This window comes from Cavia porcellus, unplaced genomic scaffold (genome assembly GCF_034190915.1).
Source record: "Cavia porcellus strain 051 isolate PalLab524CR breed Dunkin Hartley unplaced genomic scaffold, mCavPor4.1 scaffold_33, whole genome shotgun sequence".
Classification (NCBI taxonomy): Eukaryota; Metazoa; Chordata; class Mammalia; order Rodentia; family Caviidae; genus Cavia; species Cavia porcellus.
This window is the reverse complement of record NW_026947516.1, coordinates 7,827,520-7,845,266: the sequence shown is the minus strand read 5'-3', so window position 1 is coordinate 7,845,266 and position 17,747 is coordinate 7,827,520. Positions and strand designations below refer to the sequence as shown.

The 17,747-nt window shown below is 44.6% G+C and overlaps 1 protein-coding gene across 10 annotated transcripts in view; it reads left to right on the top strand.

Annotated features, from left to right (window-relative positions):
* Positions 1 to 17,747, top strand: part of LOC100734681 (transducin beta like 1 X-linked) — a 201,885-nt gene that overhangs the window by 145,378 nt on the left and 38,760 nt on the right. For 8 of the 10 annotated variants that reach the window (XM_005000289.4, XM_013144435.3, XM_023561903.2 and 5 more), the window contains 2 exons: positions 4,459 to 4,494; positions 4,666 to 4,773. In XM_005000289.4, coding sequence (XP_005000346.1) covers positions 4,488 to 4,494; positions 4,666 to 4,773 — 115 coding nt within the window. In that variant the 5' untranslated portion in view covers positions 4,459 to 4,487. The remainder of the gene's footprint in view (positions 1 to 4,458; positions 4,495 to 4,665; positions 4,774 to 17,747) is intronic. The other 2 variants (XM_063243114.1, XM_063243115.1) reach the window with 1 other exon arrangement.

Here is a 17,747-nt window from a genome sequence, read left to right as displayed (position 1 = left end):
CGGTTGCCATCTTAGGGGGGTTTGTGTGTAATGTTTAGAGCTCTAAAGTGACTCTTTTGTATATCCTTAGTTAATTGAACTTGTTATTGTAGATCATGAAATTGTTCCTCCAATGAAAGAAGGGCAAGAGATGGGCCGGGTGGTCGCTGAAGACCGGGGGGGGGGGGTGTAGTTTAACAGCAATGGGAGCCACAACCGGGGGGGAATGGTATTGGGCAGCCTCTTCCACTAATTGTGACCAATCTACTTCCTGGCAATTGGAAAGGTCAGGGTAGATAGAGCAGTACGGAGGAGGGAGCATGGCGGCGCCATTTTGAGTACCAGGGCAGTGCACGCCATTTTGAGTACCGGGGCAGTGCACGCCATTTTGAGTACCCTCGTGGCCTCCAGAAAAAGGAAGTGGCAGCAAGTCGCCATCTTGAAAAAGCTCTGGGATATCAAGAACCACAGAGCCGGGAGGGCTGGGTACTTTAGATAAGTCCAGTGGTTGCGGAGTACAATTGCAGGAGGCAGATAATGTAGCCTCACCCTGAGCGAGCATCTCTGCAATCTGGGGATCTGCGTGACGCTGTGTCAGCAGCTCAGAGATTAAAGTCCAATATGAAAAGGCGGTTACCGGGACCTTTTCTGGGCCAAAAACCCCATAATAGTCCTTGAGAGCATCTCCTACTCTTTTCCATCTATTTGAATCGATGGTGCCCTCTAGAGGGAACCATGGACACACTGAATGTATAAACTGAAAGTACTGTAGCAAGTCTTTAGTCTTAATCTTAATCCCTCTAATCTTGAGTGCCTCCCTGAGGCCATTCACGAACAATTCATGTTCACTAAGTGCTTGCTCCATACCAATCTCGTTCACCTACCGTGATTCAGGTGAGATGTAAGGCGGCCATCTGCACGGATCACAGGGACGAAGTCCCAGAACAGTCACGCCGGCCGGTGATTTACTCCCGTGAACGGTCCCGCGTCGGTATCCCTTGTGCCAGGTCAAGCCCCCATGCTGGGCACCACTTGACCCAAACTGCTGATCGGTCCATAGGCCTTGCTTGGAGAGGGGACAGGGATGGGGGCTGGGCAAGAGAAAAGAGAGACGAGGACAAGTTGACCAGTTCCAATCAATTCCCGTTTATTCAGGAAGTATACATGGCTTATATAGAGTCAAAGAGGATGTGGCTTCACAGGATGGGCTGGCTTGGATCTCCTCATATGCCGTGGGCCTATCAAACTAGCAGGAAGTTATATGTAGGCACATAGGTAAGTGGAAGTGATGTCAACAAGAGGGGATTATGGGAGATGTAGGCTGAAGCGGGAAGGTGCTTACGTCATGTGCATTGTAGGCAAGTGGAGGATCATGGGAAATGTAGGCTGACACACAAAATGCCCTCAGGTGGGAGGGGCAGGACAGCAGCAGCCATTCTGAGCCACTCCCTACAAAAACCAGAGGTTTCCAGTTGTACAGGATGTAGAGAGAACCCTATACCAGCTATTTGCCAGGGGAGCTGCATTCTCATGGTATCGTGCCACTCAGCTCCCAAAAAGTCTGCTCGGGACCCCAGCATTCTCTTATATATATTTTATGTTGTTTCACTTCTTCTCCTCGAGTAATATTTTATTTTTCATTACACTGTCAGGTTTCATGGCTTCTTTTTGAGGGTCTAATGTTTTCTTACTAAGGCTGTGTCTTATGAATGAATTTCCCAGCCATCAAACAGAAATCTCAGAGCAGACATATATCGACTGTCAAATTTTCGTTGGGACATGTGCATAAGGACAGAAATGTCCCCTTGGCTCTCACAGCAAAGGGCCTAGAGGAGCCAAACCCACGGAGACCCTCAAAGGGTCCGGGCTGGGGGCAACTTCAACTGAAGAAGATAAGCATTCACTAGGACTCTAAAATTAATTTTATTTACATACCATATTTATTTTACTATTACTGGGGATTGAGCCCAAGGCTGTTCTGCCATTTGAGCTACATCTCTAGGGTTCGTTTTGTTTTGTTTTGAGACAGTCTCCCTAAGTTGCCAAGGCTGACTTCAAACTTGCAATCTTTCTGCCTTCCCAAGTTGCTGGGATTACAGGTGTCTAGCAACACACTTGGCTTTATTTTGTTTTGTTTTATTTTATTTTATTTTTAGCTGATACAAACAAAACTTGTCCACAGTAAAGGGATACTTTGTAATGTTTCAATGCAGGCATTCATTTTTAAATCATGTTAAACATTATCTCTTCAAACATCATTTTTAAGGTGAAAATTTGCAGTCTTGTCTTCTACCTTTTTGAAATGTGTAGTGCCAGGTTATTATTTGTAAACACTCAGCTATGCAGTAGCACCCACAGTTGCATCCCCAAACCTCTCCCGTCCTGCCCAGCGGCTAGGAACCACTGTTCCACTCAGCATCTGTGAGGTCAGCTCCTGAGGTGTCTGCATACAAGTGAGGCCCAGTGCTTGTCTGACTATAACTGGCTGTCCACACAATGTGACGATCTCCAGGCACAGCTGCGCTGTCCCCTTGACAGGACTTCATGTTCTTATGGCTGAGCAGCATTCCATGGTGTGTATGTCTCATGTTCTTTTCATCTACTCACCAGCAGATGGACCCTCTGGTTGTGTCAGTGTCTTGGTGCTACTGTGATTCTGGAGGTGCAGGCATCACTGGAACACATGGACTCATTTCTTTTCCTGGAGTGGGTGTGCTGAGACATACAGTGGTTCTAGTTTTTGTTTTCTCAGTACCTCCATACTGTTTCCATAATGACCACATGGACTACATTCCTACCATAATGTGAGAAGGTTCCTTTGTGTCCACATCTTCACCAGCAACTGCTAGAAGAGAAGCATTTTTCAGAGGCAAAGCTCTAGTACCTGGAAACTAAAATTTTGTTATGACTGCAAAATGAACTGTAGAATGAGCCAATGTGGAATGTGTTACTTTTCAGCAGCTGTGTAACAAATTAGCAAAAACTTAGCAAGTTGGAACAGTGCATAATTATCCTTTTACCACTTCCCTGGGTTAGGAGCCTGGGTTCTGTGGCAAGGTTTCATTCAACCTGCCTGCTTGCATACTTGGAGCTCAGGCAGTTTTTCAAGTTCCAACTGTTGGCTACTTGTGGTTTTGGGGAGTGAGGTACCCTGCAGAGGCACATGGTGGCTGCTTGTGTTGTCAGGGTTGGCTAGAGAGGCTATCCCTCGCATCTGCTAAGACACAGTCTTACACAGTCAATCAATCGTGTTAGCTTTGTCACTCTGACAGAGTATATGAGAAAAACCACTTGCAAGGGGAGAGGTGTATCTTGGCTATCAGTTTCAGCAGTTCCAGTCCATGGCTTTGTTTCTGGGCCCACTGTGAGGCAGAGCATTATGAGGGAGCCAAATTGCTCACATCATGGAGGAGAGGAAGGTGCCTCCACATTCAAGGAAACACTGACAAAGGTGTACCCAGAACTGTGCCTTCCTAATCCTCCTCAGTGTTTCTTGGTCCAGTCAGATTGACAGGCAAGATTCATCATCTTAGTGATGACCATGGAAGGGTCAACTTGTCAACCTCACCCGATGTGCTAACCACCTCCCTTTTGACATAGTCTCTGTAGGACTCTGAAATGAGTCCTGCCCACACACAAGTGGAGGGAATTACATAAGGCAGGACTCACTTCCAGTCCTTCCATTCATTGTAAAATGTAAAAGTTTGCTGACCTTGAAGGGACCCAAAATGAGTGAACTTCTGCCGGCCTCCTCGCTCTACTGACCAGCTGAGCACTGCTGCTGCTGGACTAGGTTACCCACGCTGACAGATGCATTCTGGTTTAACCGCATTCAGAAGACCTGATTCTTCCAGGTGCTCGGTTGTCCAGCTCCCATGGTTGTGAGGAAAACCAGACATGGTCTCTGCACCAGCCTCACATGCAAGCACCGGAAGTCATCTCCAGCCCAGCACGAGAGTTCTGTGGAGAGGTGCAGATGCTCCATGTGTTCTGGCTGGCCACTGGAAGCCCTGGTCTGCTGTAGACAGGACATTAAGGCAGCGGACGTGTCTTAACAGTTCAGCTCCTTGTTTGTAGCCGTCTTCCCTCTTGCCTCTGCACAAAGCGACCACTGGGTTTATCAAAAGTTTGAGTGAAAGACACTGCACTCCTTCCTTTCTCCAGGACCATGTGACCATTTTTGAAGGGGGAACAGTGACACCATGGCTTGTTTAATCTACTCCTCCTGCTCGCAGCAACACTGAGCATGTGTGCAGCTGCGTGTGTTGGGGTAGGGTGTAGATTTTCCCCGAATAAACAATCACTTGTTGGTTTTCACTGTTATCCTGAATTTGGCTTTCTTAACATGCTTTTTACCTTGTCTGTTCCTGTCTTATAAATTATGCCAGGTTGTCACTTAGAGACAGATACAGATGTAGACAGAGTTGTAGATTTATGTAGATGAATAAAGATATAAAGTGGTTTTTTATTTCTTTGCAGTGCTGGGGATCGGGCCCAGGAGCACATGCATGATAGGTGAGCACTTTACCACTGAGCTACAGCAAAACTGAACATGAACCACATGTTAATTACTGTCATGTGTGTAAGAAAACGGACGTTCGTTATTTTTTTCAGTACCCTTGAAAAGAATGCAGAGAAAAATGCAGGCCATGTTTCAGTGTTCTCTCTGTGATTTCTTCCTAACAGAGGGTGGCTCCCACTTCGTGAAGACCTCATCGTCGCGAGGTGGGGCTAAGATGAGCATAACCAGCGACGAGGTGAACTTTCTGGTGTATCGGTATCTCCAGGAATCAGGTAAGAGGCTCACTCTGGCCATGCTTTGTCACAGACAAAGTGGGATTCTCCCAGTGAGTCATCTGCTTTCTGCGAAGTAAAGTTTACTGTGAAGTGTTAATGCATGAAGATATTTAAGACTTACAGAATAGTCTCAATGAATACACATATTGGTGCATTGGCACACCAACCCACCCTACTCAAGGGAGAAACCATCTCCGATGTGGTATCCATGCCCGCCATGTTCCCCTTCCTAGTGCCTCACCCCATGTCACATTTCTTAATCCACTCCCAGGGACCTTGTGAATTTACTAAGCATGAATGTTTTCTTTTTCTTTTTTTTTTTTTTTTTTTATTTAAAGAAAGACAAAACAAAATAGAAAACAGGCAAAATTAGTACACACTTTCAAAGAAAAGAAATAAACAGTAATAAATCACTAGTTGATGTATACATATTGTCCCTCCACAAATAGTTGTTCAAGATACACAAGTGGAACGTATAAATGGGAATTCAACCAGGGAGACTGCAAACAGTTCTGTTCAACTATCCAACAAAAACTAAGTAACATGGCTATCAATCCTATACACTTAGACATGTCCAAATTTATCCATATCTTCATTTATGTTGAGACCTAACAAAACTTACTAGATTAAAATCCTTCTGAACAAAGATTAATAATATTGCTGGATTTCACATCATAACACTCTGGAATCAGCAGTGGGTACTGCAGTGCCCCTTTCTTTCCTTCAAAGTATTTGTTCATTTCATCATGTGTCATAAGATCAGTTCTCGTAAACTGTTTATAGGTTTTACGCAAGCATGAGTCTTAACATGTATTTCTATCCTTTCTATATTAGAGGGAGAAACAGAACAAAGCAGGACAGAACTAAATTTTTTCCTATAGACACATAAAACTAAAAAGACATATAAAACTGCTGTATAAGGAGTTCTACCATGGTCACTGTGTTGTTTCTTGTTATCATCAACAGAATTGGCTATATCATCAGATAAAGTATAATTGAACCTATCAGTACATAACATGATTAACAGAAATACAACTTTGTAGATAGTGTAGAGCTACAGAAACAGGTAGTAATCAAATCAGAATGGATATCATGGTGAATCATTGTCATTTTCAGTATAGTTGTCTATACTCCTCAAGATATAGACAAGATATATTCCTCCTCAAGATTGTCTATACTCCTTAGGTTGATACCAGCAACCTAACAGTTTTAAATAAAATCTGTCAATAATAAGCAGCAATCAAACAAGTCAAATTTACCTAAGATCAGTCATGATACAACAGTATAAGTTATACAGGGATCCTGATTGAGTTAATAGGAAATTAAAGATGACCACTGTGCTATGTCCTGATATCTTCGGGACAGCTATCTGTGCCCTCAAATCCAGTGTTTGTATACAAACTAGGACGGACAGAACAAGTTCCAACCAAGCAGAGTGGTGCGAGTAATATGGGTTTTAATTCCTGATACACTCTTAGCTATATCTTCTGCTGTTTCTTTTTTTTTTTTTTTTTTTTTTTTTGAAGACTATTCCTCCCCTTCACTCCCCCAGAATGAACTGTGTATTTTTGGGTCTTGCAAACACTCACAGTTTTGTACTGGGGGGGGCAACCTGCTATTTACCTAAGTGTTTCTGAACTTTCTCACTCCTGGGCTGGATTTCTAGTTATATTTCTTCATTTATTAAAGCCTATCTGTTCAACCTATCCATAAATACTGGTCTAGTTATCCCTGTTACTCTCTGGTTCCCTATCACATCGAGTTCCGTTTTCTTATATTTGATTTTGGTCCATATAACCTTCTTCAAGCTAATTATATTTCTTATAAAGAGCCTCTTGGTGGACCCTACCTCTTGATCCACTTTGCCTGCGATTCTTTTTCTCTCTTAAGTTAGTGTATCTAGGCCATCTATATTAGAAATTATATCCAACCTTCTTTGCCTCATCTCTGTTGTGCTCTTTTTCTGTCATTAGTTGTCTGTTTGTCTTCTTCATTTCGTTTTCTGCTCCATTCATTTTAGCCTCTCTGCCACTGTTTCTGGAATCCTGGTACCTTTCTCTCTCTTTAGAATGTCCTGTAGTATTCTCTGTAGAGTTGGATTGGTGGTTGTGAATTCCCCCAGTTCCTCTTTATCTTGGAAGCATGTTGTTTTTAGGGACAGTTGTGCAGGATATATCAATCTTGGCTGGAGGTTATTGTGTTTCTTTTTTTTTGTTTTGTTTTGTTTAAGGAGAAATAGGGAAAAAACAGAAAAAGGGTACAAGTAATACAAAATTTAAAAAATAAACAGTAAGAAATCACTAGTTAATAGATTACATATTCTTATCTTAGAAATAGTTGTTCAAGTTACATTACTGAAGCATATAAAGTGGACTTTCAAACAGTGAGAGTGCAAACAGTTTTGTTCAGTGGTCCAAAAAACACTCAGTAATATGGTTATCTATCTTATACACTTAAACATATATACAGTTATAACCTTTAGAGCACTTTCTTTTCTTTTCTTTTGTACAATGACAATTACACATTTTGGATTTTATTACTCCCACAGTTCTTATTACTTTTTTTGAAGAGAGTAAAACCAAATGCGACATATCAGAACAGAGTCAGTCAAATTAAAAGGATGGACATAATAAATAATGTAAAAACAAAATATAAGGTGATCAACAATGGTTAGCATACTGCCTCTTGCTATTTTAAGAAGAATTGGCAGTTGTAATAAAATTGAACTAAACAGTAAAGAATAAAACCAAAGCATTGGAAACATTACAGGATTTTAAAAGAAAATAATAGTCAACTGGAATGGGCGTCATAATGATTCTTATTGTCTTCACAGTTATGCCTATACTTTCAAACTTGGTACTATCAAGCAAAACAGAATAGAGGAAAATCAGTCAAAACAAGATGGTGAGGGCAATACAGGATTTCAAATCAAGTTAATAGGAAATCAAAGTAGGTTAACTAAAATGTATCCTGCTATTTTTTATTTATTTTTCCCTCAATTAAAAACATAAAAAGAAAAAAGTAAATAATTCAAAAAAAGGGGATTGAGATACACGAGGGCATAACAACAGAACAGTGCAGGTCAACTCATAACCATTTGAGCAAAATAGTGTTTCACCACAAGATATCCTGACATAAAAATAGTTGCCATAGTGTCTCTTTCCTTGAAATTTTTGAGTATAACTTCGTATACTGTAGCACCAAACATATCAAGACACTATCAAGCCATTCAAGAGAATGGCATTATTACAAAGAATTTAGGACCTATTAACAGAAAATGAACAATGGTTTCTATATAAACTCCTTGTCTATAAAAGTTTTTGCTTATATTATCATATATAATAAAATCCAGTAAGATACAACCTTTTAAGACCAATGGAGACAGAATAATACAAGTTTGATGGGACTTCAAAACAAGATGATACTAAATCAGCACTAGCTATTATGATGTCTTGTTTTCTCCAAAATAGCTGTTCCTACCTTCTGATCTTCTCTGCCTCATTTCTGTTGAGCTCTTTTTCTGTCGCTTGTTGTCAGTTTGTCTTCTTCATTTCGTTTTCTGCTCCATTCATTGTGGCCTCTCTGCCACTATTTTTGGAATCTTGGTATTTTCCTTTTTTAGACTATCCTGCAGTATTCTCTGTAGAGTTGAATTGGTGGTTGCAAATTCCCCTAGTTCCTCTTTATCCTGGAAACACCTTGTCTTTCCATCAATTTCTAAGGACAGTTGTGCAGGATATATCAATCTTGGCTGGAGGTTATTATCTTTCAAAGCTTGAATTATTTCCCCCCATGCTCTTCATGATTTGATGGTTTGTGCCGAGAAGTCTGCTGTAATTCTGATAGGTGTTCCCTTGTAAGTGATCTGTTTTTTGTCTCTGGTGGCTTTTAATATTCTGTTCTTATATTGGATTTCTGGAATTTTGATTATTATATGCCTGGGTGTAGCTCTGTTTGGGTTGTAGGTGGCTGGAGTCCTGTATGCCTCATATATCTGAATATCTTTACCATTTGCTAAATTAGGGAAATTCTCTTGGATTATTTCTGTGAATAGCTTTTGTAGTCCATTTGTTTGTGTCCCCACTTCTTCTCTTATGTTCTTAATTCTTAAGTTATAGATTCTCTTATCATCTTCTAGCTTTTGTATTGTTGCTGTTTGTTTTTTTGTTATTTTTAAGAAGTTTTTCATTTCATGCTCCCATATTACAAATCTGCCCTCCAGTTCAAATAATCTATCCTTAGTTTCTTTTAAGCTGTTATGCCAGTTTTCGATAGTTTTTAGTTTCCTGGTAATCTCTTTGAACCTGCTTCACGTATTCTATGTTTTCTCTATTTTCTCCATCAAACAATTCTCTTTTTTCTGATCTTCCATTCCACCATGTGTTTTTTCTTGGGCAGTGTTTAGCATTTCTCTAACTATTCTACTTATATCTTGCTTCAGGTCATTAATAACTTCATTCCTGAACTCGTCTATGAGGCTCTGGAGATAGCGCTTTATGTCTATTGGTGGCATGTCTGCTATTGCATGTTTCTCAGGATTGGGGGCCGAGGACCCTTTCTTGTTGCTCCCTGTTCCCATATTCTTTGTTCCTTATATATAAGTGTATATAGGAGGCCTAGCTTCCTTCCTTGTCAGCCACAGTCTGTTTGAATTGCGCTGGATAGGTGTTCCTGCCCACAACAGCGCACCAGGGAGACACAGACCTGGGCAGTCTATGCCGGGCCCGCCTCTCCAGGTCAGCCTCCCAAAGGCTTCACCGCTAGGGTGCACCTCCAGGCACTGGGACCTGGGTTGGGCTAGCCTACTGGATCTCAGCCAGCGGCATCTCACAGGCCAGGCACTCTCCACCAATCCCGCTTGAGCGGAGGATATGTGACTGAAGTCATTACAGCATCTCGTTCCAGGAAGTCTGCCTGGGCTGAGTATGTCCTCCGCTGAAGCCTCCTTCTCTATGGAAGGGTCCCAATCCGCTCACTCACCACAGGTCGATGCAGGGCACCCAGCCAACCCCACTCCCAACTCCATTCAACACTTCCCACTCTCCAAGCTTTCATGCCTCTCTCCCCGCTGTGCCAACCGGCACACAACAGCGGCTGCAGGAAATTCAGATCGCAGTTTCCAGTGGCGCGAGGTCTGGCTTCCATGCTGAGACCTTATCTGTCCTGCTTTATCACTGGGAGTTGCGTTTCTAGTTGGTTTCTCTTAATTTAGTTTGTTCCTGGGTTGGCAAAGAATATCCCCCCTGCCTAGGACTTCCTGCCCGACACAATTCCTGGATTTCAAGTGTGGTTTCTCAGAGAGCCTCCGAGGCTACTGCTGTCTATCCGCCATGTTCTTCCAGACTCGGTTATTGTGTTTCAAAGCTTGGATTATTTTGCCCCACACTCTTTGAGATTTGATGGTTTGTGCCGAGAAGTCTGCTGTAATTCTGATGGATGTTCCCTTGTAAGTGATTTGTTTCTTGTCTCTGACAGCTTTTAATATTGTTCTTATACTGGATTTCTGGAATCTTGATTATTATATGCCTGGGTGTAGTTCTGTTTTGATTGTAGGTGGCTAGAGTTCTGTATGCCTCATACATGTGAGCATCTTTTCCTTTTCCTATGTTTGGGAAGTTTTCCTTGATTATTTCTGTGAATAGCCTTTGCAGTTCCTTTGTTTGTACCCCTGCTTCTTCATTTACATTCTTTATTCTTAAGTTGTAGATCCTCTTGTCATCTTCTAGCCTTTGTATTGTTACTGTTTGTTTCCTTGTTATTTTTAAGAAGTTTTTCCTTTCATGTTCCCACATTACAAACTTGTCCTCCAGTTCAGACAATCTATCCTTAGTTTCTTTCAAGCTGTTATGCCAGCTTTCAATAGAGTTTTTAGTTTCCTGGTAATCTCTTTGAACCTGCTTCATGTATTCTATGTTTTCTCTATTTTCTCCATCAAACAATTCTCCCTTTTTTTGTTCTTTCATTCTACCATCTGTTTTCTCTTTGGAGGTGTTTAGCATTTCTTTAATTATTGTATTTATATGTTGCTTTACTTGGTTAAATACTTCACTTTTGAACTTGTCTATGAGGTCCTGAAGGTATCGCTTTATGTCTATTGGTGCCATACCTGATATTGCATGTTTTCTATTCTCATTCTCCTTTGCATTTACCTTTCCTTGATTGGTGTTCTCAGGATTGGGGACCGAGGACCCTTTCTTGTTGCTTCCTCTTCTCATATTTTTTGTTCCTTCCATACAGGCGTATACAGGAGGCCCAGTTTCTTTCTTTGTTGGTTTCAATTTGCCTGAAGCTTGCTGACTACGTGGTCCTGCCCACTGCAGTATATTAGGAGGTACAGAGCCAGGCAACCTATGTTGGGCCCGCCCCTCTGGGTCAACCTACTGAAGGCTTCACTGCATTAGGATGCACTGCCAGGTGCAGGGACTTGATTTGGGCTTTCCTATTGGGTCTCAGTCTGTTGCATCACCCAGGTCAAGGTTCCCCACCAATCCCATTTGAGAGGAGAATATGTGACTGAAGTCACTGCAGTGTCCTGTTCCAGCCAGTCCGCCCAGTCCCAGAATGTCCTCTGTTGGAGCCTCTTTATCTATGGAAAGGTCTTTATTTCTCTCACTCACTGCAGGTCGATGCGGGGTTCCCCGCCAGCTCTGCTCTCAATTTGATTCTCTATTCCTGCTCTCAGAGTGTTCCGTCTCCACTGAGTTGAAACTAGCAGGCTATCCCGGCTATGCCAATTCAGGTGCGGCAGCGGCATTGAGTTTAATCTGCGAGTTCTAGCGGTGGCACCAAGACTTCGCCTGTTCTAATTGTAGTACCTGAACTGCATTTCCAATTGGTTTCTCTCAGCTTAGTTTGTTACTAGGTCAGCAGGGTATATCTCCCTCTACTTAGGACTCCCCATATCGCACCATTCCTGGAAAGTAAGCTGGCTATCTCAGAGAGCCTCCATAGCTGCCGTTATCTATCCACCATCTTTTCTTGATTGTATGAATGTTTTCATAAGTGATAGGTAGTGTGGGTGGTTTCGTTTCCAGGGCAGTGTAACAAAGGACATGTGGTAGCAGTAACAGAAATAGTACCATCTCATCTTTCTGGGGAGCAGAGGTCCAGGAAGTGGCAGGACCATTCTTCTGAAGGCCATGGAGAGAATCCATTCCATGCACCTGTCACTGCTTCTGGTGGTTTGCTGGCAGATGTAGGCAATCCCTGGCTTGTAGGTGGGTTGCCTGGTCACTGTGCCGTATTTCCCTTTTGTACAGACTTAGTTCTATTAAATCAAGGCCTCCTCACACTCCACTATTACCTTAGTTTGATTTTCTTACATCTGAACCAATCTGTTCAACCCAAATTGAGAGATACATGTGCAAAATTCTGTGTGTGAGCTCTCTGCTTCTGTGACACAGTACCTGAGGAGCCTGAAAGAGGAAAGGTTGATTTGGGCTCACAGATTCAGAGATTTCTGTCCATCATGGTTACTTGGTGCATGGCTTTTGAGCCTATGGTGAGGCTGTTTGTCAGGACAGTAGGGCGTGGTGGCTGCAGAAGCCTTGCCTCATGGGGACCAGAGAAACAGGCAAGGGCAGCATCCTAAGTGGCCCTCCATGGCTTACTCTCAGTGGTGTCACTTCCTCCCATGAAGCCCCCCCACTTAAATACTCCACCACTTCCCAGCAGCATCACGAGCTGGCCACCAAGCCAGCACATGTGGGCCTTGGGCTATGCCTCAGATTCAAACTCCAGCACATTGTTCTATGTATAAGCAGTTACCCTCCAGGAAACCATCCTCCACTGAAAATACCCTAAGTCAAACTGCATTGAATACTGCAGACTGTTGCTTAGCCTGGCCCACATGCTTTAGTTTGCATGTACTAGTATTTCAGGAGGGTTATATCCCGATAAATTCATCGGAAGTTTAAAATATCGTAAGTTGAAAATGCACCACATACACAACGCCTATGCCATGCCCCAGTCCACATCACAGTGCAGCACAGACTTTGGGTGTTCACCCACATGATCATGGGGCTGCCTGCATCTCTGGGGGCTCCTGAATCCATCACAAGAGACAATCATATCATAAAGGGACGGGGTTTAGCTCAGCAGCATAAGTGCCTACCAGGCAAATTCAAGGTTATAAGTTTGATCCCAGTACCAAAAAAAAAAAAAAAAAAAAAAAAAAAATCATAGCATGTAGCCTGGTCCTGGGAAAAGACCCACATGCAGGACACAGACTGTACCATTATAAAGTTGATAGCTTGCAAGTTGAACTACTGTACGTCAGGGACTCTCTGTGCTAGGGTTAAGGCACAACCAATTCATAAGCACCTGGGTGGCCTTTTCGAGACTCAGCAGATGAGCAATCAGTGTAGCCACAGAGGATGGCACAAACCTGAATCATTCATCAGATTATTTATCCCACCTGAGCCTCAGTTTCCCCCTGAAAGATGCCTAAGCTGAGCAAAAGTGACCAAACAGATTGGGCGTGGAACACATTATAAATAAAAACCCTCCTCCTCCCAGGCTGGGACACCAGCTGGGTTATGCACGGAGAACACACAGTGTGTATCAGTATGTGACCCCCTCAGGCTGGCTGTCACCAGAACATGGTATGACAAATTGGTGTAGACACAGAATACATGTCACCTCTCCCACAGAAGGGAGTGAAGTGACAACAGGTACCGAGACTGCAGCCCCAAGTCTGACCCCAGCCATGGCTTGGAGGGTACCGAAGTCCCCTAAGAGCCCTCTGCCCTCTTGGCTCCCGTGTGGCTTTGGAGAGTCCTTCCACTCGGAAATGCGTCTACCCCCTGGTACGGTGATGGCACCAGCTGTCAAAATGTACAAACACAGTGAGCTGGAGTGGTCCTCCCAGTACTTGTGGAGAGTGCATGTGAAAGGAACAGTGCCCTGAACGTGGAGACTGGTCCTGAGTCCCTGGGGAGCAGAGCTGGAAGAGGGCATGCTCTCTGAATGAACCTGGACCTCCCCTCCCCTGGAAGGTAAAGGTTGGCTTCCTCATGCTGTGTTTGTTTTGTTTTTATTTGTGGTTAAGACAGGGTCTCCCTATGCAGTTCAGACTGGCCTTGAGCTCACTTTGTAGCCCAGGCTGGTCTTGCACTCGCAATGATGTTCCTGCTTCAGCCTCCTAAGTGATGGGATTACAGGCATGCACCATGCCCCACTTACTCATGCTGTGTTTGCTTATCTTTGCCTCACTTTTGTTTATGAAACCTGTGTAACCAGGCAGTGGGCATAACAGGCGTTGGGACAGCGGGCATTGACTGTCACAGACGTCAGCCCTGTGTAAGGTCTGTTGAGCGCTCTTCCTCCCCATGTATCCCCGGCATCGCAGTGTGGCTCCCAAGCGTGGGTGTTGGAGAAGAGACTGTCGTGCTTTGCTTGAGACTCTGTTCTGGAGGATGGGGCAGCCCCTCTCAAGACTGTTTTCAAAGGAAGGGGTCGAAAGGAGAGACCAAGTTTTCCTGCTGCAGTCCTAAGTCCTCATTTAGGGGTAGCTCCATCCCTGAAGTGGGGGTGAAGCCAGTATTTACTGAGAGACCTTCTCCCCAGTCCGTCAGAAGGAAAGCATCCCCTCTTCTGGGGAAGGAAGCCAAGAGCCACCCAAATACCTGTGTGCTCTGCCCAGCACCTCTGGACCTGATACCTCTGTTCTGTCCTCTGCAAAGCCATCCGCCCCGGCTATACTGTGTCCTGTCACCAGGAAACACTGCATGGCCAATCATGCAGCCAGGGCTGTAGCAATCAGTGGAACCTTGGGGGAGGAGCGGAGGGACAGCTGGTCCCCTGGTCGGTTGGCACCACCCCACCAGTCTATGTGGATGCAGTGGGCTGCAGGGGACAAGTGTACCCCAGGCTGCCACCCACCTCAGGACAGGAGGGCAGGACACTGGAGACCACACCTCCTGACAGGCTGCAGCATGGCTTCACACTTGGGAGCGGATTTGGAACGTGGATGTGTTTTGTTCTCTGATGCCAGCAGTGCATGTTAGGTCACCTTAGCTTCTTCCCTGGCTTCCCCCAAACTGTGACACAGTGGTGCATCACCTGGCTGGCTGACATCACCGTGCAAATGTCACAGACCTACCGACCTGGATCTAGGGGTCCAGGTCAGCCCCTCCATGTGGGGTCTTGAGACAACGGAGCATATCGTGCTGCTTATTTTCTCTAAGTAGGAGTAAGTCTAAAAGAATGATAAGTCTAGTAGAGCAGCTATAGATGCACACAGTTGTGTGTGTTCCACTTAGAAAAGGCAGGTGGAGCAATAGGTGTGTTTATACCAGGGTGACCACGTGCCTCTGCACATATACACACAGGAGGAATGCACTGGGCCATGACATTAGGACAGCTACATCTCTAGGTGCTGGCACTTGTGATCCTCCTGCCTCAGCCTCTCAGAATGCTGGGATTCTAGGTGTGGGCCACCTCGCCCAGCTGGAGGGGTGGTGGATTTTCATTGCAATCCTTGTTCACTGAACAGAGAAAGCCCTTACTGAGAGACCTTCTCCCCAGTCCGTCAGAAGGAAAGCATCCCCTCTTCTGGGGAAGGAAGCCAGGAGCCACCCAAATACCTGTGTGCTCTGCAGGCATGAGAAAGCCGTCCATGAGAAAGCCCTCCATGTGTGCTGTTCATTTGCCAATTGTCACAGCTGCAGTGTCGTGGCAGTCTGAGAAAGGATCCTAGTTAAGAAGGGAGACTTAAATTATGTACCAAGCATCTCTTAAACGACCAGCTTGAGTGCCAAAAGGGCTTGGTTTGGTTCCACCTTCAGGGAAGGGTCCATTTGCCTCTGTCATTTGGGGTCTGTCTCACTGGCACTTTGGCCGTCTGGGTAGATGTTGTGTGTGAGAGGTGACAGAGCACCTTGGCACAGTGGCCTTCTTCTGGGGAGGGAAGTCAGGAGCCAGCCTGGTGACCCTGTCAGTCTGCATGGGCTCCTGCAGGCTGCTAGTCTGGATCACACATGAAACCAGAATTGTTCTCTCCAGTATGTTTCAGAATCTAGCAAAGGAAACCAAAGTCCATTTCTGTCTTATCATGAAAAGAAGGAAAAATTGACAAGTGAGTCCCTGTGAGCCTGTCTTGGTTACCTTTCTCTCATTGCTGGGACAAAATAACCAGCACCCCAAATGAAGGAAGGGAAGGTTTATTTAGCTCATTGTCTGTGGAAGTGTCAATCCATAATCAGCTGGCTCCAAGGGAGGGTGGCATGGTCCAGGGGCAACAATTCAAGGCGGCAGCCAGCAAAAGAGCCAGAGCAAAAGTGGTTGGGGGGAGAAGCCTGTTTTCCTCCTTTATGTTACACAAAGGTCATCTCTCCTCTAGGTGTAGCACTTACAGAATCTCCTTGCCCTCCTCCACAGGATGGGGATGTTTACAAAGTAAGGACCTTGACTTCCTGCTGAGTGTCATAGTTAAACTTCTAAATTGCTCAGGTTGGCATAATAAAAGCCTATGAAGTGTTTACTCAAGGGCTTCCTCCCTGTTCTCCGAGATACATGCCTTTAGCATTGAATAATTCACACATACTCTAAAGGTACTACAGGTGAAACAGCAGGATAAAAGCCCCACTTCAGTGAATTTAGCTAGGAAGGAGCTGGCTGCTCATGATAGTCTAGCCTTTGAGATGGGAAGGGAATAAAAAGCACTTTGACTGCAAGGAGGCTAGGTCTAAAGAGATGAGCAGGGAGGCCAGGGATTTAGCTCAGCAGTGTAAGCACTTGCTTGGCAAGCACTTGGTCATAAGTTCAATCCTGGTATTTAAAGAGAGAGAGAGAGAGAGAGAGAGAGAGAGAGAGAGAGAGATGAGCATTATGGAATTCAGGAAACTGTCTCAAGCCCAGGGAGTTGCTCAAGGCCTGATGGGCAGAGCCTAGAGGGGTGACAAGCATGTCACCCCCTAGTCCTGCTGGCATGAGCATTGACAGAGGATGGGTGTCCCTTGAGCAGACAGCTGAGTGAATGGGTTTAGAGGACTCTCATGACAGATGTCAGGGTGTCCTTGTTGCATCCTCCACACTGAGCTAAGCTCCATACAGCAAGTCCTTAACGTAGGAATGAATTCCGTTCCAGGAGAATTGTTCATAAGTCAGATTCATTTGTACGCCAACAGTGTGAGTCTTGTACAGTACCCCTGTGAAAGTTCACAGGTCAGATGTTTGTTAGTCAGGGACTTACTGTGAGGGAGGGACAGAAAGATGATGTCATGGAGAATGGGGGTGACATCACCATCCTTCTGTAAAGAAGGGGAGGTCTGGGAATTGAATAGTAGTGTAATGAGGACATGATTCTTGTGGGTCTCAGTTGACAACCTCAGAGAACACCAACACAACTCTGTTCTTATCTGCACTCCTTATTTCATGTTTTTTTTTAAGTCAAGGCATAATTTACATGCAGTAAAATGCACCTTTTTTTCAGAGTACAGGTCTGCAAGTTTTTCCCCCATGTACAGTCCTGTCACCAACCCCCAACATCACCAAGACAGCCACTCCACCACTCCCTGTCCTGTGCTTCTTGGTAATCATTTCCTCTTCCCTGCTGATCCATGGCCACCACTATTGTATCCTGTCCCTAGTTTTTGGCTTGGAAATGAACCACATAGCACATGGCTGCTAGAATGTGTCCTGGAAGAGCCACCGTTGTTCAGGGGCAATTCAGCTACTGTGACCGGACAGCTGCTCGCACTGGGAGATCCTGGAGGAGTAGGGTGCAGCTCTACTTTTCACAGAACCTAAAACTACTCTGGTTTCAGTGAACCGAGACTGGTAGGCCTCTCTGGGGATGCGGTGTAAAAGCTGGAAACTGGATGTCACTGCAGATGATTCCTTCTGTGAAGATTCCTCTTCTGTGATGTTCTCAGTCTTGAAAGGGTATGGGTGAGATAGACTTTTAGGGCCCACAAACCTCATGTGGCAGGTGCTGCCAAAGTGATCAGTGTTCCATGTCCGGGGCCGGG